This window comes from Micrasema longulum, unplaced genomic scaffold, assembly GCF_059751315.1.
Source record: "Micrasema longulum isolate JH-2025_06_02 unplaced genomic scaffold, ASM5975131v1 h1tg000416l, whole genome shotgun sequence".
NCBI classification, from domain to species: Eukaryota; Metazoa; Arthropoda; class Insecta; order Trichoptera; family Brachycentridae; genus Micrasema; species Micrasema longulum.
The window spans coordinates 890,284-911,340 of record NW_028277616.1 but is presented as its reverse complement, the minus strand read 5'-3'; the positions used below and the strand labels follow the sequence as shown (position 1 = coordinate 911,340).

Genomic DNA, 21,057 nt, shown 5'->3' with positions numbered 1-21,057 from the left:
TAAGTATTTGGACATACTCAAGTGTGAAAGTGGCCACTTAAACCAGCCAATGACGGGTCATAAGCCCTGTAAATGCCTAGACTTCCATATTCCCTTCTCAACAATGTTTTCCCTCTCTGTTGAAATAAATTTAAATGGGTATATTGGTTTACTATTTGGTACATTGTAACATGTTGGTTTATCATTTGGTACTTTAAAAAATTACATAAAACTGGGTTTTTAGTCTACAATTTTTTTTTATTTAAAAACTGTGTAAGACTATGTTCCGGCACACTTAGTTATATAATTATTTTGGTTTTTTTTTATTAATACTTCTACAATGTTTGTATTCTTTTTTTTATACAGAATAATGTTCCCTCACTGGGGTGTCCCGTGCCGAGGGAAACATTTTACAAATAGTGAAACATGCCTTGAATGATTTATTTAACAAAGTCAACATAATAATAATAAAAAAAAACGTAATTAATCTATTAAACCTAATTATCATTAACATAATAAGCAATATAAACTAAAATAATCATAAAAAACATAACGAATTTATATATACCTGTAGACCAAATTTCATATACGGGACACAAATTTTACCTCTTTGGCTTGATCCACTCATCGATCTGTGCGCAACCCACCTACACTACCCATTTCTTAATAGCAATTTTATATTGTGAGTATTTACTAATTGTCCTTATGGATAATGGAAGTAGATTGTACACTTTAACCGAGTAGTAGGCCAATCCTCTTTGACTGAAGGTTGTTTTAATTTTTAATTGTTTTTTCATCATCAGGGTGGAGTATCTAGTAACTCTTGTATTTGTGAAAGAAGTTATGGAAGGTAGAGAATAATGTTTGCGTGCGTATAGTAACAGGGCTTTTACATAAAGTTGTTTTTATAGATGTTACATTAAGATTTACGAATATACCGAGGGAGCTAGTTCTGATTGGGACTCTTAAGATAATTTTTGTTAAAGTTTTTTGTGCAATTATTATTTGTTTGATCAGTGTCATTTGCACATCCCCATCCAATTATTCCATATTCCAAAACTGATTGACTTATTACGTAATATATTTTTACAAGTTCTTTTATGCTGATTATATTTATTTTAGTTTTAAAAAAGTATTTTTTTTTTAGTATGTTTGATTTGATTAGTCCATCTTAAATTCCCATCTATATAAACGCCTAAATATTTAATTCAATCTACTCTATCCAACGATTATGTAATGTAATTATTCATATATTTGTGCCAATAACGGAATCGTGGAATTTTCAGACATCGATAAGAAATCTATTGTTTTGCTTTTGCAGGCGATGCGCATGGATAGAAATACAATGGATAATCGTTACATCGAGTTGTTCCTGAACTCGTCTCCCGGAGGCGGCGGGGGAGGCGGAGGTCGTCCCTACGGAGGTAGCTTCACGGGGAGCTTCAACAGAAATAATAACTACCGCTAAGCTTGACGCCGTTATTTCCACGTCTTCCCTAATAATTAACTTTAGCACATAATATAAATATCTCCGAGGAGTCACACGATGACCTGACTACCCAATGGGTTTCATTAATCAAACCGTTTATTTGATTACTGTTTCCTATTTTAATATAAATTACTTGTAAATCGAATGAAATGCAATACGCACCGTATTCCATTTAAAGACATTGTTTTAATCTTACGTAATTATGGATAAACACTTTGTCTTTTTTATCTCGTTGAGTAATATAGTTTAATTTAATGTTAAGAACCTTTTATATAAAAGAAAAACAATATTTAAAAGTATTTTGTTTTCTATGTTCCCATATAAAGAAAATTTGCAGTTTTCTACTTTGTTTAAATTCAATTTTAAAGATATTTTGTGATTTTTTTTTCAAATATTTTTGCATTTTAATTTACAATGCCTTTTTTCCATTCCACAAATGCTTGGTTTGAACCTTACTAAAACTGTGAAAAAAGTTAACTTTTTTAAAACTGAGACACATGAATTTTAGTTTCTAGCTTGCTTTATTAACAGTATAGATGTTAAGTTTTTTTTTTATTTCTTTGACAAACGATTACGGACAGGGATACAAATTTAAACCCTATCCTATATTTTTAAAAGAAACACAATCCAAAGCATTTATTTTATCAAGGCTTCATAAGATTTAAATGGAGCACAAGAGCTGTATTTAAAAATGAAATTTGATGTGGTTGGATACAAATTATTATGCTTTCATCATCTTTACAGTCTATGGTTAACACTCTTCAGTATAAATAACAATCTTCAGTATAATTTATTTTGTATAATTCAGCTGGAAAAACGACTATAAACTAAGCAATTACTAACCCAATTATACAATTTTATGATACTGAGAAATTACCTAGAATTTGTATGGAATTTTACTTCTGAATAATAAATAAATTTGTATGCAAAGTATTTCTTTTATTTTTCTTATTTTATCATCCCCAGCAAATCAATCTAGTATGTATAAACAAAGATTGAAATATTTCCTATGTGTAATAAGAATCCACCTGGAAAAGTCACAGAAATCCAAATCTATAAAAAAAGACTAAACCAATATTATAATAATCAAAATCCTAACTATATATGTGCAAAGACAAAACCATCCCCGGTTCGCAGTTCCAGTAGGGCGGTTGAGTCTGAGATGGGGTGAGTATGTGAAATCTGGAAGATTCATTTCGGCGGGCTTCTTGATCACCGCTCGGACCTATTCGATATTCCGGCAGAAGCTGCTCAAACCAACATCCCTAGAGCAGCCAATACCGTCAACCATTGATGAAATCATGAAGGCGGTGAAATGCCTGAAGAATGGCAAAGCACCGGGCGAAGATGGCATTCATCTTGAGCTTATAAAAATTAGTCTGGATGCAACTGCTCAGACCCTCCACACTTAACTATCAAAAATCTGGGATGAAGAACGTTGTCTGAGGGATTGGATAATAGTACGATCATTGCATGTCACAAGAAAGGCGATCCTTTGGAGTGCAATAATTACCGCGGAATAACTGCAGAGCGTACCAGGTAAGATTCTTGCACACATAATCTTGGGCAGAATACAAGCTCCCGTACTGCAGATTCTGAGCGTCAACCAAACTGGTTTATTCTCAGTAAGTCGTATGCGGACCATATCCAGAACATAAGATGTATTCTCCAACAGAGCAATGAAATGAACTCGCTCCTTGTGTGTGTTGCTTCATTGACTACGAGAAAGAATTTGATAGTCCGCATTGATCATCCCTCTGGAAAATCCTCAATGCGTACGGTATTCCTCCTAAGATTATCGCTGTTACAAAGGCGGTCCATGTAGACAGCTATTGTCGTGTGAGAATCGGCGAGAGTGCTGGCTGGCAATAGGGTTTCCTGGAGGCGTCTGGTGATATCCACAAGCTCCTCTTAGGAGTGCATGTGGAAAAAGAGAAAAAATATCACACCCTGCTTCCATTAGAGACTGGATGCATGCATGTCAAAATAAGAATACCATAAAAATGTATTCCTTAGGAATAATAATTCAAATTAAAATTTATTACATTTTTATTAATTTTATTAAATGGTAAATCTTGTTATTTGCATACTCAATTTTAAAATACAATATACATTATACAATTAGAAGCATTTGATTAATGTTTTATTTTTAAAAGCTATGTCAATGGCAAATACATAATACTTTGATATTATTTATTATATAAATAAAGGACGAGTGATACTTTAATCCACAAATTTGGAAAATCCAGTGATCGGTTTCATCAGTTTCGCGATTGATATCTTTATACAAAACAGAGGTAAGGATAGATAATTTATATATTCTTAATGCCGTTTCTGCAATAATGTTTTTTTTCAACATGTCTAAAAACGGATAAAATAAGACTACCATTATTGAAAAGAGCCGAGTCGCAAAATTGTTTGATGTATAAGGGTTTAAAAATGTATGATGAGATGCCTGAATGTATGAAGAATGAAAAGTGTCTGAAAGAATTTAAAAATAAATGTATAAGTTACTGTAAAGAAATGTAAATATAAATAGATGATGTAAATGTACATAATAGTTTATATTAGTTTTAATATAAGCTAACTTAAGAAATAAATAAATAAATACATTGAACTCCTTAATAAAGATACCAGTCTCGAAGATGTCGCGAAAGCGATGAAACCGGTCACTGGATTTTCCAAATTTGTGGATTAAAGTATTTATTTATATAATAAATTACAATGAACTTCAATCAAGAATTTTCACTTACAAACTTAAAACTTTTATATTTAACTGAAAAATTATATATAAATTATAAAATGACAGGTGTTCAATTGGGACAACAGATAAATAAAACAAAAATCAATAAATTAACATAATGTAGTTATAACTTAAAAGCTAGTTTAAAAAAAGATAACTTAATTTTAAAAAATCACAACAAATAAAAATATATTAAACAGGTAAAGCTCAAAAATATGTATCTTCAAAGGACAGAAATATGTTTTTGTTTATATAATTTGTTATAAACCTTCGGGCAAAATGTTGAAATCGGGTAAAAGTGATTTCATTTATGTTTATAAATTGCTTTATTTCAAAATCCGAAAACTTTGTTATTTTTAAAAGGCGCAATATTGTCACAATGACCCAGCAAAAGTTGCATGGGATATTAACGTACATACTTACAAAACAAACGCACGAAGCTGCTAGTGTACTACATATTATTTTAAAAAAACAATTGTGAATAGACAATTTTTGCAAAAGCTTCCGATTCTTTTACAAGAAATTTAATCAATATGACTTTGCAGAAATTGGTCAAAACATTTGATTTAATATTATTTTATGGAAAATTCAAATGTCTCCGAAGATATTTAATGGCAAGTCAAACTTGAGAAATACGGCGTCTATGGCCTGGATTTCATCTGCAAATATCCTGGGTTTGTCATTCCTGATGATCCCGTAGTCAGGGTCCGTGGTCGGGGTCGGGGAGTGAGGGGCCCTGCCCCCCTTGACAGGAGTCATGCTGAGCCTGGAGTCTGTGAAGGAGCGGGAGAGCAGGGAGATGTTGGTTGCCGCGGGGATATGGGAGTTTCTCTTGCGACTGTCCATTCGCCTCTTGCGGACCAGGCCGCACCGCACTCTGCAAAGAATCTTGTAGCGTTCTTCGTCCCGTAAGATGACGCACATTTCCTAAAACAGGCAGACGATTTTTAATGATGAATGTCTTTTAATAAACTTTGAACAAAGTCAGATGCAGAACAGGGGCAGTTTGCTCAGCATTAAATAAAATGAGACCTATTTTCTGCGATGATAATCTTAATTTTAAACTTTGTCAGAGAACGGTCAGATGCTATGGGTGGTGTGTACTCTTATATTATGGAGTTGAATCATGGACCGCCAAAGTAAGTAACATACACCGATTAAAAGTGTCTGAAATGTGAAGGAAGATATCTTGGTTTCGCAATACTCGCAAATGGACGGGAATAAGAAGCGTGGAGGATCTATTCCGTATCGCCCAGGACAGAGATGCACACTCCAGAGTAATAGTCAACGTTGGGATAACCTGACAAGACACAGGAAGAAGAAGAATAAACTTCAACCATGAAATTTTCAAAAAAAGTATTAATCAATAATATTTTGAGTATGTTTAAATGTTTATAGACAAGGACTCGGTCGGGATATCTTTAAATGTAGTTTCTTTCATCTCTCGGCCACTATAACATACCTTTCGCATGTTCTCATATTTCCCAAACATCCAGATGAGTGTACAGATCAAACGGGATAAGAGATGATCCTTGTCCCCCCACCGAAGCAACAGAGTCAGCATTGTGTTCAAATAGTCCACCTGATAAATCAAAATGAAGTGTCAAATTAATTTCCAATTTGAATGTAAAGATTAAAAAATGCCCACAGTAAAAATTGTTGTATATTGAGAAGCATCATCCTAATAAGGTAGCGGCTAGGCGCACTACAAACTTATTCACTGATAATGGTGTAATATTTTCATCAAATTTTGAAGTGTCTCTAGACAGCTTTCTAGAGGAAAAAAATATTAGGTAATGTGTCAAAAATTCATAAATAATTGACTAATTATTTTGTTTTCTGCAAATCAAAATCGCATTCCAGGTTGGTTCGTTCCGCGATAGAAGAAAATATGAAGATGATTTACACTCCTGAACAATTTATAAGAAATTTATTTTGAAAAAACATAACATAATTTTTTTTTTGGTTTTTTTGGCAAGGAACACGTCATAAATTATGTTACATAAATTTCTATGAGAATTTCTTTTCGCTCAACAAGCGTTTCGCATTACGAGTAAGATTCTGGAACGAATTATGCTCATTGATCAAAAGATTGATTAATATAATATACCTTGAATACATATTTAGCAGTAGGGTTGTATTTGGTGAGGTTAAGAAGTATGGCAATCCCGAGGTGTAAGGTCTCGAGAGTGGAAACTGATCTGTTAGATGCTCCCATATACATGACGAGCCGGCCAATCAGTGGTACGGCCATCTCCTCACCACCATACATCATGGGGTATACATTTGTTACATAGTCTGAAACAAATAGTCAAATTAGTTAATATTATTAACTGTTTAATCGCCATTGTCACCTTGTGATAATCATCATCATCATTTTCTCACATTCTCGTCTAGTGAGACATAGGGTACTGTATTGGTATTCTAATAAAAATTATCCCTTTAAATAAGTACTTCATGTCGACCCTGCCGGGAATCAAACCCTGGACCTCCAGGCATGCTAACCAATAAACCACGAGGCAGATTTATCTTTAATTTAACCTGAGAGCACCTAATAAGCGAAAAAAGTATCGTTTGGGATTCTGTTCTATTTCACACGCAGAATTCTTGTTTTTCATTCTATTTCTGATTCTAGAATATGCTAGATGCAATTTTAGGCAAATATAAACATCGGCATACTCCACCAATGCTCAATAAAGGCATCAATAACATTTGTTTAGTGTCATAATAAAATAGTGCTGGCGGTCGATAACATTTGTTTAGAGCCTCAATGAGAGTGCTGGCGGTCATTTAGTATCATGATGAGATAGTGTTGGCGGTCATTTAGTGTCATGATGAGATGGTGCTGGCGGTCAATTAGTGTCACAATGAGATAATACTGGTAAACGATAACAGTAGTTGAATGAGCACAAAAGAGAGAAGTAATGTTTACCTAGAGTTTTGAAAGCTCGGATGACAGAGGCCACATCGCGGAAGTGTCCCAGCACCTCCATAGCATCCTCACTCCTCTCCGCCAGGGTGAGCTGCTGTGACTCCAGTCCACCATCTCTCCACCTCTTGCGTAGTGCCGCCACCTTACAGTGCTCCACTTGCTGCTTGCGGATGTTGTATCCTCGCCAATGTTTCTGTTAAATAATAAGAAAATCACAAAAATAATATAAATAAATACATACACAATACTATCTAAATAATTAAATATTTCAGGATTAAAATGCGATATATTTTGCTTTGTATTTGATAAATCATTATCCTTATCTGCGCCCAGAGGCACCATTGGAAAACCAAATGCAGCGTATCTCGATCGTCTGTTATATGAAGGTAAGGTGATCAGTCGTATGCATCTGGTGCCAGTCCAGGGACGCAAAAGTAAGGACGGTAAAAGGATCCGCAAAACTTTTTTGTCAAAGAGCAAATCAACAGAGGATAGGCAAAATTTACTAAATGACAAGTAGCTAACTTTACAGAAGAGCCAATTAAAGTTTGTTTTTTATTTAATTAATAAAAAATCTCGTATTTAAATAATGTAGGAATCACGCTAATAAATAAGGTATAATTATTAATTTTTAAAAAAACAAGCTTTAATTTCTGTAAAGGTGCCACATGTCGCTTAGTAAATTTTGCCTTTCCATAATTTAATAGATTAGAGAAAAATAATTGCCATTACAATTTTACTATGTTTGAAAAATTTCATATTCTAAAGGTCATTTAAGCAGAACAATAAATAATATTTTGAGTATGTCCAAATCATTTTTTTCTTAAAGAATTTCAATGAGGTAGTTCAGTTATTTCTTGTATTTTTTTATTTGTTAATAGACTATCAAACTAAGAAGATAAATTTTGATTTTTATGTTTCATATTATCTCTTTGATTTTTTAAAGTTTTGTAATTTTTAAAATACTCCGCCCGTGCCTTCATGAGTTGTCGTCGGTGAGTTGACATTTAAAAAGAGAAACCTGAACGTATGAAAACACACGAAATATGGCTTCCTAGAAACCGGAAATCTATCACAACGCATAATTGATCTAAACAGCTGTTGACCAGAACCTATGCTACGAAACTTATTTTAAAGCTGTTAATTTTTATCAAAATGTTTTTTTTTTATTTTTTACATTCATTTTCCAGAAACTTTGCTGTACAATCAAATGCTCTAATTTTTACCGCATTTACGAAAACATTTTTATATCCAATTTCCCTTAGCTCTGAACTTCCTCATTGAGATATTTTCTAGCTTAACTATGACTAGAAAGTGAAATGTGGATTTACCTGAATCACGGTAGCCGCCTGGTTGGTGATGAATCTCTGGCGAACTATCGCCTTCTGTTCCACCATACGAGACACGGCTCTCCTGGTGAGCCACCCACAAACAGCAGCTTGTATTTTGATTGCAGAGGTCCGTAACAACTTGAAGGACTCTCTTTCCCGTCTCATGGTGATAATAGATCTCCTACGCTTCTGGCACGTGATCACGGCCTGCTTAAGGTTATTATATTGAACGCGAGCCTTGTACCCTTTCCAATAAGTTATGATTTTAGCTGCCGCAGTGTGTCTGATTTCTGAGACTTTTCTTTCGGCTTCTTGTCTAATGGCCAGATATCTTCTTCGAACTATCCACTGTCTTACAATGGATTGAATTTTGATTATTGTAATCTTCATTGTTAGATAATTTTGTCGCGTATTCTTGGCTAGTAACCAATTTCTGAAATATGTTTGAATCAATAATGTGGACCTTTTGATAGAAAGATATTGTTTTCTAGCAATATACATTCTGTAGAATGATTGTATTGTTATCGCAGCAGATTTTTTCATCAGATAGGTTCTTCTTACAATATTTCTTCTGTAAGAAGTCTGAATAGTAATGGTAGATTGCCTCAACGCCAAATAATATTCTCTTTGCATTTTCATGGCCAAATAAGATTTGAAGTATCGCTGAATTACAGAGGCACCTGATTGCTGTTTGTGATATTCTTGCATACATTTCAGCATTAAGAGTTTCGCTTTGTATTTACTTTGGATAAATTTAACAGTTCTTATCACTTTCAGATAGTCAAACCTCGTGACTTGTGTCAATTTATAATTTCTGTACATTCTCTGAATTGTGACAGTAGCTCTAACCGTAATCAAGTACTCTTGCCTTTGTATTTTCGTAAGTTGATGGGCTCTGAACTTCCTTTGAAGATAAATAGCGGCTTGCCGTTTTAGTTTGTACTCTTTTAAACATTTTTCCATCAATATTTTAGAACGATAAGATCTTTGAATAAGAACACAAGCATTTTTCAAGTTTACGAAGGTTTGACGACAATATTTCATAGAAAGCTTAGCTCTGTATATTTGTTGAATTAAAACTGCGCTCTCTCTGAGTGTAACATAATGAGAATGATCATTTCTCATAGAAATCAGAGAACGATACCATTGTTGGATCTTTACTATTGCATTGTATTTAGTACAATATTCCCTGCGGCAAATATCCATAGACATTTTAGCCCTATACCTCCTTTGAATGATCAAAACAGCGCTATATTTTCTCAAATATTCGCTTCGAATGATTCTCATAATGATGTAAGATCTGTATTTCTTTTGGAGCACAATAGCCGCTTGACGAATTGTGTTGAAATTATTTCTCTCCTCCATCATCCGCTTATAGGCCCTAAATTGTTTCTGGATAATGATGGAAGCTGACCTCATTTCTAGATACCGTCTTCGAGATTCTCTGGTTAATTTATACCCGCTGTAATACTCTTGGATAATCTTGATTGATTTTATTTTTTTCATGTATGACTCTCTAACCAATTTCATTTGCAAATATGCTCTTAAATGTGATTGAATCACGTTGACGCTCTTTTTCTTGGCCAAATATTCATCTCTACATTCCCTCATTGCTAACTTGGCACGATATTTTTGTTGCAGAAATATGGCAGTTGCCTTAAGGGTAGTATATGTATTTTGTATTTTCTTTGTGAGTAAATAATTTCGGTACATTTTCTGCATCTTTATTGTAGTTTCTTTTAAAAGTAAAAATTGTTGTCTTTCGCGCTTCATGATGACATAAGCGCGATAATGAGCCTGGATTATATGAACTGCAGAAATAATAGACTGGAACTTGTCACAATCATTTTGCATAAGTAATTTGGAACGATATCGTGTTTGAACATAAATGCAAGCATTCTTCAAATTTTGATAATCTCGCCGACATAGCTTAGCTAATACATTAGCTCTATATCGCTGTTGCATTTTCAAAGTATAGGATTTAAGAGAAATATATTCTTGTTTTATTTTCCTCGTCATAATAACGGATCTATACCAAACTTGAATCATTTTCGCAGCAGTTTTCACAATGGAGAAATCTCTTTGAGATTTAATGGTTTCTAATTTTCCTCTGTATAACCTTTGAATGTATACAATAGAACGGTAGGTTTTCAAGTAATCGGTTCTACAAATCCTCGTGATCATAAGAGATCTGAAGTGTTTTTGAATGACAATTGCGGAATTTCGAAGATCACAATATTCCTTTCTCGCTTGTAACATCAGCCGCCTCGCTCTGAACCGGGATTGAATTACGCAACACGCCTGCTTAAATTTCAAGTAATTATTGCGTTCAATTTTCATTAAGATGTGTGCCTTATATTTTTGTTGAATAGTAATACAAGACTTTCTAAGTTTTATATAATGATCTCTTTCTTTTTTCGTTTTTAAATAAGACCGGAAATACGTTTGAATCAATAAGGCGCTACATTTTTGCTGCGTAAAGCCATTCCTCACTTTTCTCATAACAACGAGAGCTCGATACTTCTGTTGAACTAAGACACAAGAAGACTTAAGAAGTAAATAATTGCTCCTAAATTCTTTCGTGATTAGCCAGTTTCGGTAAAACATCTGAATTTTTAAAGCCGCATTTTTAGCTTCCGTATAGTCTTTCCGACAAGAATGCATTAACATTTTGGCACGGAACCTCCTTTGTATAATCAGTGTTGAAATTTTCAATTGGATAAACTGCCTCTGAATATATCTTTTCACTACGATAGATCTGTAAAACCTCTGTATTTTAATTGTGCTAACTTTCAGAATGACATAAACTTGTCTAGTTTTCTTCATGGCTGTATACGCCCTGAAAGCATTTTGTAAGTAAATAGTGGATGCTTTGATTTGCAAAAATCTTTTCCTATCCTCATTACGAAGTTGGAATTGCTGTTGTAGTTTTATTTGACGATATCGCCTTTGAATCGTTGTGGCCGCAAGAGTAAGTTTATTTTCACGAAGCAAATTCTTAGCTCTCCGGACAAGCATCACATTACGATACCAATTTTGAATAATACAGACAGATTTCTTACATCGAGTAAAATGATTCCTACAACGCCACATTCTCCAGTGCTTTTGTAGGACAATAACAGCTTTAGTTTCCAACTCGAGTCGTTTCAAATACCACTTTCGGGTAATGATACTCTTCCACCAACTTTGTATTTTGGTAGCTGCATTGTAAAAACGAAGGTTCTTCTTATTTTCTATTCGCTTGTTAAGGAATATAGCGACACACTTCCTGCGCCACCATTTCTGGATAACCAAAGCAGACTGGCAGAAGAGCGGCGCACGGAACTTGTTGATGAGCTGCCATAACAGAGACAAAGTTTTCTCTCGATGGCCATCCACAATGTCTTTGGCTGAAATGTCGCCTACGATCTCGAAGCCGGCCGACTCGAGAGCATTCAAAGCAATTTTTACATTGTGCAGTTTCTGCAGAAGGGATATCGGTGGAGTTCTCAAACCCGAAGACAAGTTCTCCTTCATTAGAATGATTTCCATCAGACGAGTCAGTCTCACTCCGTCCTTCAGATCCACGGCTAAGTTGTGAACAGCGTACTTGAATTCGTGTAGGAAGGTTTGCTTATGAGTTACAATATAACCCGTCGGTTTTAAATGTTTCGTTATATCCCCAACTCCTGATAATGTTTCCTTAGTAAACTGAATTAATATCTGCCTACTGTCTTTGTACAAAGCATTTCTGCAAAACAAGCAGGGATCGTGAGGAATTATTTTATTTTCTTTGGCTTTATCCAAAAAGTAAACCAAACACAGGAATTTCTTCAGTGTGTATTTTTTCACATTCTCCGTATATTGCGGAGAGTGCACATTAGGTAAGGAGTGTTTGGTACTGGTGTACGGATCTTTGAACAAGCGTTCGACTATAAACGCAGAGAGACCCATTAAATCATCGTTGGAGTTAAGGGATATATTAGTTTGGAACACCGTTTCCAGCGCGATGCGTAACCACAGAGGATTGTAGCAGAGTAATATGCTTAAAATAATTTTCTGCAATCCAATGTCGAGATGAATATTTTTATCGGCCCTGATGGAGAGAAATTTTTTCTCTACTTGATTTGACACTTTATCGAAAACAGTAACAATCTCGGGCTTCTTGATGAACGCTTTGGCAGCTTTCCTGAGGCTCTCTAATCTATGGGAAGTATGGTAGTTGGAGGAGACCTGCTCCTTGGTGGGGGCTAGAGAAGCGGCCTTGTTGCGGATCTCGAGCCACGCCTTACCGATGTCAATCTTGCTGTCCACATTAGTCTCGAGGTCTGCTGGGGGAGATAGTACATAATTTAACCACATTTTAAGCTCATTCTCTAGTTCATTGTAGGCTGTTTCGTCATATAGACAAGTTGCGGACATAAATGGATCAACAGTGGTGGCGATAGTTTTAATGCTTACGTAATTACAAGTCTCATCCGACACTACTTGGCTAAAACTAGATGAATTTTTACTACAGTCACGTTTTTCTATCGTTTGCTCCTTAGTAAATGTCCTGGATACTTGGACGCTCCGTTTGGGTTCATAATGCGACTTCATCCACCTTGTATTTTCAACACTCGCACATTTGTTCGGAGGGTTGTGTAGCGGCTTACTAATTTCGAATGTCTTGTTCACAACAAAAGTATCGCAGTGATTTTTCTTCTGAACGTCAGCCATACTTATTTCAGACAGGAATGTAGTCTCTTCGGGAATGGGAGCCAAGGACGAAGGGCTGATGGGCCGAGGAGGAGTTTTTTGCCACAAGTTGGCCTCCATGATATCTTTAGCTCCGGCGAAATTGTTCTTCTCTTTGATGGTATTTCTCAAGTCAGCCCTCTCGTTGAAACTCCGAATACTCTCGGAGAAATGGAGCGAGCGCGGAATAGGACGGCTCGGCGGGGGGTGAAGCAGGGGAGGGGGGGGAGACCCATTCACAGAATACGGAGAACTTTGGTTGCTGGGTTCTATAGGGACTATCGGAGAGTCTCCTTTAACGTAAGTGTCGGAGCTTAGCTTCCCGAAAGTTCCATTGAACGCGTCTCCCGGGGAGTATCCCACAAACAGGTCTTTGCAAACTCGGTTATTGGTAGATCTGCAGGAAGAATGATCGCAATCTTTCCTTTCTGTGGAGCATCTCTTGGGGTTGAAATTCTGCAGAGAATCGTTCAAATCACATTTGGTGTCGGGTGTGAAATGGAAATATTCCGCGCTAGGCTTATCTGGGATATGCGAAACATTGTCAAAATAGTGGATCTGGGAGTTTTCGGTATCTACTCCATTGATACGTATACTGGGCTTACAAGTGTAACGCAAGGAATCTAATGCATCCTCTATTTTAGATTGAGTACTAATGTCACACAGGTCAATAATGGAATGAGTCAAATTGGCAGAAGGTACTTTTATATTAGGATGAATATTTTCGATATTCTCACTTATTTCCGAGTATTTACTATATCTTTCATCAGTTTCGTGTAAAACGTAATGATTATTTATTGTCACAGATTTCACATTTTCGACATGTATATCGGCCCAATCCGGACTATTTGATATTTGCAGAGCAGGCCTAGCACTTTGCACATTCTTGTTAACTCTACTCTGCCTGGGATGATTCTGTACCGGAGTGAATGCGAGGTTGTCAATTAATGCGTCGAGATCGTTAGTTAACGCAGCTTTATGTTTAGTTTCGGTGGCAAAATTCATGGCATTTTCCGAAGTCACGTCAAATGTTTGGTCACTACTATCGATAACAATAGGATTTGATTTATTTAAATATTTGCGTGACACCCTGGAGGGAGTGAATTCCATATTTTCGATGGCGTTGAGCACTGACAGAGGGCTGAAGCGGTTCGGAATCGGCTTGCTGGATCTGAAGTCTCCATAGTTGGGAGGGAAGGAGATCTCATTCTCCTTGTCATAATCAGTCTGCTGGACGAGGTAGGTCTCTCTACGGAGCTCCACTGTGTCTTCAGTGTAGTTCGGAAGTTCTCGGTGTACGCGTGAAGCGGGAGAACTTCTGTACTCTACGGAAATATCCTTCACTATTGTCGAGTTTGTTTTGACAAAGTTTTTGAATTTCGTCCTCTCCATCTGAGGAGAGTATACTTTGTTCCTAGGAGAGAGGCGCTTCACCTTAGTGAAGGGACTGTTCTTGGCATTAGCTACTTTGGAAACTAATTTTCTTTTGGCTTTTGATTGATTTAGTTTCTTACTGACCTGAAATAAGAAACATTAAAATATTATATTCTGCAATTGTGTATTACACCATATTTCATAATAACATATAAAAATATATGCTAGAAAATTCGGCTAAAACTCATTTAGGCCTCCGGGACTAGAAAATATTCTAGTGTAAAAACACTTATCCAATTAAATATTTCATGTCAACCACGTCGAGAATCTAACCCGAGACCTCGAGCAGGGTAAGCAAAAGCCCTGACCATTACACCATGAGGTGAACATTATATTAGACTATGATTACTCATAGAACAAAATAAATCAAATATAATAATAAAAAGTCAACAGGTGGAAGAATTGAAGAAACATGGATTTTTAAAGGTAGGCAGAATGGTAAATGTTACACAGAGTGTAAAATGACCACTTAAACTAGCCAATGACAGGTAATAAGCTCTGAAAATGCCAAGACTTCTCACCTTATCTCAGAAAAGTTCTTAGTATCTGTAATATTAAATATTAGTAAGCTTACCAAGGTTTTGCAAATGATGACAACATCATAGCGCCCCTTCCTGTGGTCCTGCAGCTGGAGGTTTGTCCTCTGGGCAACGGCAGTCTGCGGACACCAGGACAGCAGTAGGGGCACGGAAGCCTCCGGCTCTACTCGAGCCTCCCTCCAGGACAGTTCCAAGCCGAGCTCCACTGGGGGGAGCTTCGCAAAACATAACTGAAATTGTAACATTGTATTTATTATTTTTTAATAGACTATTAAACTAAGCTAAAAATTTTTTTATTCAATTTTTTGTATTGTATTATCAGTGCTATGATTCTTTAAAGTTTTGTATTTCTGAAATAACTCCGCGTGTGATCGCAAGCAAACCGGAAATCTTCAGTCACAATACATCTTCACAGGTTGCAGTGACGTCAGGAGCTTGCATAGCCCCCTAAGAATAAGATATAACCCCTTAATTATTTTATGAATAAAAATTGCAACATTATATTTTAATTCTTGCTTTGAACCGGCGTCGTGGCGCAGTTGGTTAGACGGCCGACTGTGAAACTGGTTTCGCGGATTCGATTCCCGCCAGTTGTAAGAAAAAAATCCATGAAAGATTTTCTTCTCAATTGGTCAAGGTGTTGTGGTGAATTTTTCACTACCTCCTTCCATATCCCCTCTTTCCCACCTGCTGACAAGCCTCTAAAATAGAAGCTTAGCGGGTAAAAACAAAAACTGTGAGAAAGACTATTTTTTTATGGATTCTTAGTACATTTTAATGGGCTATGTATAGCGTGTGAGCTCGCCAATATATGACAGTAAAAATTTTATTGTCTTTGAATTTCCTAGAGTTTTGACCATCGAAAAAAAAGAAGATTGCAAATAAAATCAACAGACAATGGAAATTTGATGTGTATTATTTTAATAGATTGTTTATAACAGAAAAATACATAGAGAAATATGCATTTTTATTTTTTGTAATAAAACAGTCTAGTAAATTCGAATAAATAAAAATACGCTTTATATTAACAATATTAATTAAAATGCAAAAATAACATTGAATACTTGAAAAATAAATATTACTGAGTGTTACAAACATAATTTAAAAAACGGATAGCGATTAAAAGTAAAAACTATCTTTAGTTTAATTCTTATAGCGATAAATACATAAAAATTATAAAACAGGAGTTATACAAATACAAAAATAATATTGTAACTAGGTGGCTACCTACACGGTTAAATTTCGAAACACCACGCAATTTTTTATCTCGGCTACGCTATGTAAAATGAAAAAAAATATTTAAATTAATAATTTCATCACGTCATGAAGTCGCCCCTGGGTAGCGCCTGCTAACGTCAATCAACAAAAACATCCTCGTTTTAATTACAATATTTCGGCTACGCCATAAAACTCTATTTTTAAATAATTTCTCACGTCACAAAGTCGCCCCTGGGTAGCGCCTGCTAACGTCAATCAACAAAAACATCCTCGTTTTAGTTACAATATTTCGGCTACGCCATGAATCTCTTTTTTTAAATAATTTCTCACGTCACAAAGTCGCCCCTGGGTAGCGCCTGCTAACGTCAATCAACAAAAACATCCTCGTTTTTATAACAGTATTTCGGCTACGCCATGAATTTCTTATAAAAAATGTCAAAACGTCACAAAGCCACTCTCTGAGTGTCGCTACTGACATCATTTACAATAACATAATTATTTGTGCTTTTTTCAGGTACGCAACATTTTTTTTAAATACACCTACCTAACCGATAAAATACTATTAGTAATTAAACCAAGGTGTGCTTTAAAGTTCCGTATGGCCAAATAATATTATTTATTATTAGAATATTATTGACATGTAGTTCAAGCATTGCTGCATTCACGTTGCTTTACTTCTGAGAGCTCAACTGCTATGTTTTTCTATGGTTATGTTAATGTCATCTGTCATGTATTGGCGAGCTCACAGGCTATACTTACGCCATTTTAATATATATATTTGTTTCCAGTATTATCATCATTGCCCTATTTTGTATTTAATTGTTTTTCTATTTCTTTTTCATTTATTAAATATACGGCCTAAGCCAATTACAACAGTTACATGAAGAAACACGAATACAAGAAACTGAACAAAAAGAACATAAAATTATGTAGCAAAGAAAAACAAAGGCAATACAATAATGGTATACAATATATTCATAAAAACGAAAGACATAAGACTTCGAGCTAAACCATGCCAATCAAACTTCCTTCCACACTGTTTTAGTCGCGAAGAGATCTACGAAAAGCCATAAGTTAAATCCCAAAGAATTCCAAGTTGTGTGATGAATTGACTAATCTACACATTTTGGACATTGGGGCATAAAAACAAAAGTTGCTATCAGAACTAGAAGATTGAATAAATATCAGATTTTGACTTCTGATGACAATTTTATTTTATAATTTTATTGCATAAAATTAGTATACATACTTAATAACAGGGAATCTATATAAAACTAATTAATGTAAAATGAAAACGGAGTATTCTCTGTTTATAGTCTCCATCTAACATGGCTCAGCCTGTTCTAAGATAGAGATTTTTTATCTTTAGAGCATAAGTAGTCCTATACTAATAAAACAATAACATAAAAAAGAAAAACTAAAACTACTAAATTATAGATGCCTAGCTAATCAAATGTAAGAAATTAAAAATCATTATTATACAAATATAAAGTATATATATGTGCCAAGAATACATGTTACTTAAACATAAATATAATATAGTATAATATATAATAAAAAAACAATATAAAGCAATGAAATACATAAAAATATAAATAATATGTGTACCAATTATATATAGTATTAAGTGTTTAGATTTACATATACTTTTTAAAAAATATCTCTCGCTACACTATTTATATGTGCAGTTATTTTTATTTTAAAATTTGTTTTACATTTTGAGTCTTTTGGAACATGAAAAGAAATTGATTTCACAACATAAACGTGGCGTATCTGGATCATTTTTGTTACATGGAAGGTACGGTGATCAGTCTTGCGCTTCAGATCCTATTCCAGAAACAGTGAAATACTGCAGTAAATAATGCAGTTGTACATAATGTAAATTGTATATTTTTCAATTATTTACATATTCAAAAAATATTCACATATACGTTTATACATATTATTTTTTTACAGAACTCACTAAGCCATGTATGTATATGGCTTGTCGGTGAAGATCCTTTTCATAAAAATAAATGATTACACTATTTGTGTAATAATAATTACTACTACTACTAATTACTACTAATTACTAGGAGCAGAAATTATTTTTTTAAAGAATAATATTTAGAAAATAATAAAATTAATAGAATATGTATATCTGTACCTCAGAGGCAGATGGATTCAATCCAAACGTCAAATGTTCAACACAAGCCTAAAAAATCTACTTTCTCTAAGTGATTTCTAATAATTTATAACATTAATTTATATATTCAGTATCTTAATACATTGGTTCATTCATTATAAGACTTAAGTTTTTTCAAAATCAATAGACATTTTCATAAACTGGATACGAAAATCGAAATGTCATTTCATCAAATTCTGGATTTGCATCTGTCTGTCTCCAAGGTACAGATATTATTCTTATATTTGGATCATTTGGATCAAATATTTGCATTACGCAATATGACAGAAAAGTTTTTGGCGAAAAACCAGAAGCTTTTTTGCGCTTTTGTTGATTTGCAAAAAGCATTTGATCGAGTTGATAGGAAAAAATTATGGATGGTTCTATCGGAGTATGGAGTGAGTGACAACCTTGTCCGCGCTATTGCTTCCTTGTACAAAGATAGTGTAGCGTGTGTAAGGGTAAATGGGTCATTAACTTCCTGGTTTGACATCCCTAAAGGAGTCAAACAGGGATGTGTAATGTCACCGTGGTTATTCAACATATACATGGATAAATGTATGAGAGAATTGAAAAGTATGGATGTGGGAGCGAAAATGAGTAATCTTACTGTCAGTTGCCTTCTGTACGCCGATGACGCAGTCCTCCTAGCTGACAGCGAAGAGGAACTGCAATCCTTGGTTACAAAGGTTTACGAAGTGTGCAAGGAGAGTGATTTGCTAATGAATGTGCAAAAGTCGAACGTCATGGTCTTTGAAAGAAATGTAACTATGACTGAATGTAAGATTGTAGTAAATGGAGATAGTTTGAAACAGGTCGAAGAATTTGTATATCTGGGTAGTATGTTTACTAGAGATGGAAATATGGACAAGGATATTGAAAGGAGGGTTAGTGCCGGTAACAGAGTTAATGGTGCCTTAAAGTCTGTCGTAGCAAATAAGTGTCTATCGCAAGAGGCTAAATTAGCAGTTCATAATGGAGTTCTGGTACCAACCCTAATGTATGGAAGCGAAGCATGGAGTTGGAAAAAAAGGGACGAAAGTAGACTGAATGCTGTTGAAATGCGATCCCTCAGGCGAATGTGCGGAAAAACAATGTATGATAGGTGCCCTAATGTCGAAATTAGAGCTGAATGCAAGGCTGAGTTAAGCATTATCGACAAAATTAAGAAAGGTCTTTTGCGATGGTTCGGTCATGTGGAGCGAATGAATGATGAAAGAACGGCTAAAAAGATTTATGATGCGAATGTGTCTGGTTGTAGAAGTCGAGGAAGGCCGAGAAAGACATGGCATGATCAAGTACAACAAATTCTTGAAAGTGGTCATGTGAAAAGTCGGAATAATCGACGTGCGTGCATGAGAAGATGTATGAATGTGAAGGAAGCAAAGGAAGTGTGCCAGGACAGAGTGGTGTGGCGTTCTATCCTCTCTGCCTACCCCTCTGGGGAAATGGCGTGATGGTTAGTTAGTTAGTTAGTTAGTGGATCATTTGCATAGCGCCATTTTTGTAAAAACCACCTCAAGGGCGCTGGTATGTAATAGAGTAACACAAAAAAGTAATTGTTATAAAAATTTGAATATGGTATGATATAAATAAAAGTAATCAATGATGCAAGAAAATAACGGTTTAAACAATATTAAAAAAATAGAAAGAAGCATCAAAATTTATAAAACGGAAATGAGGATAAGTATAAGAAAGGAAGGAAAGCAAAAAGGGATATAATAAATAATTATTACATTGTGAAAGATTTAAAAAAAGGATCTGAATTACCTGAAGGGGTACAGTTGTAGGGTTGAATACGTCTAAAACCTTCTCGGTTTTTGTGTTTATGCAAATATCTTCAAAAGTTATTAAAGGAGGTGCACAAAATGGCTTGAGAATTAGTTTTGGATTATCTTGATCTGCTGCTTCCTTATCGATCCGTTTTTTTCTAACTATCTCCGGTGTATTATCCACCTAAACGAAAGTTCATACATTATGTAAATAATGGCATTTCAATATTTGTAGGAAATCAATCGTCTCTAAAACCCACTTAAGTAACAATAATGCTAAAATCTACCCACAAAATTATTGGTCTAATATTTAAAGAAAAATGAAAACATATTAAAAGTAACGACAGATTTAAATTGAGGGTAAAATTTGTGTTTGAAGTGTTAACTGAATATGAAGAAAAAAACGATCGCATGACAGGAATTCAAAGATCTGTAAATTAACCACGAATAAAAACACTACACTATCACATACCTGAAAATACATATTTAAGTAGGTTTGAATGTAATCTTAAATTATTTTCAGGCTAATAGCGGATACAATTATTAGTAAAGAGCAACACATAAACTTATAAAAATATTTCCAGCGGCCATTCGGAACCGACCACAGAAACAAACGGATATTTCGATGTTTTCAAAACAAACGAAGATTTTCAAATAGCAGTCCGCAGCCAATCAGAGATTAGACGCTAATTGTGTTACCATAAATAATATAAAATAAACAGCTGAAGAACTGGAACCTA

At 34.8% G+C, this 21,057-nt stretch overlaps 1 protein-coding gene across 1 annotated transcript; it reads right to left on the bottom strand.

Moving 5' to 3' along the window:
* Positions 1-3,541: 3,541 nt before the first annotated feature.
* asp (microtubule assembly factor abnormal spindle) lies at positions 3,542-20,972 on the bottom strand. The gene is made up of 8 exons (XM_088226262.1): positions 20,790-20,972; positions 20,316-20,501; positions 15,199-15,393; positions 8,475-14,708; positions 7,144-7,336; positions 6,322-6,509; positions 5,674-5,793; positions 3,542-5,138 (listed from the first exon to the last, which is right to left on the bottom strand). Exons 1-8 carry the CDS (start codon positions 20,799-20,801, stop codon positions 4,800-4,802), a joined length of 7,467 nt encoding a protein of 2,488 aa, XP_088082388.1. The 5' UTR covers positions 20,802-20,972; the 3' UTR covers positions 3,542-4,799.
* Positions 20,973-21,057: the final 85 nt, after the last annotated feature.

What these genes read in the sequence shown, in the direction of transcription:
- asp (XM_088226262.1), bottom strand. An exon ending in CTACAACTGTACCCCTTCAG is followed by an intron (nt 15,394 to 20,315) that starts GTAATTCAGATC and finishes TTACAATTTCAG; the next exon opens with TTATGTTTTGCGAAGCTCCC. An exon ending in AGGCGGCTACCGTGATTCAG is followed by an intron (nt 7,337 to 8,474) that starts GTAAATCCACAT and finishes ATTATTTAACAG; the next exon opens with AAACATTGGCGAGGATACAA.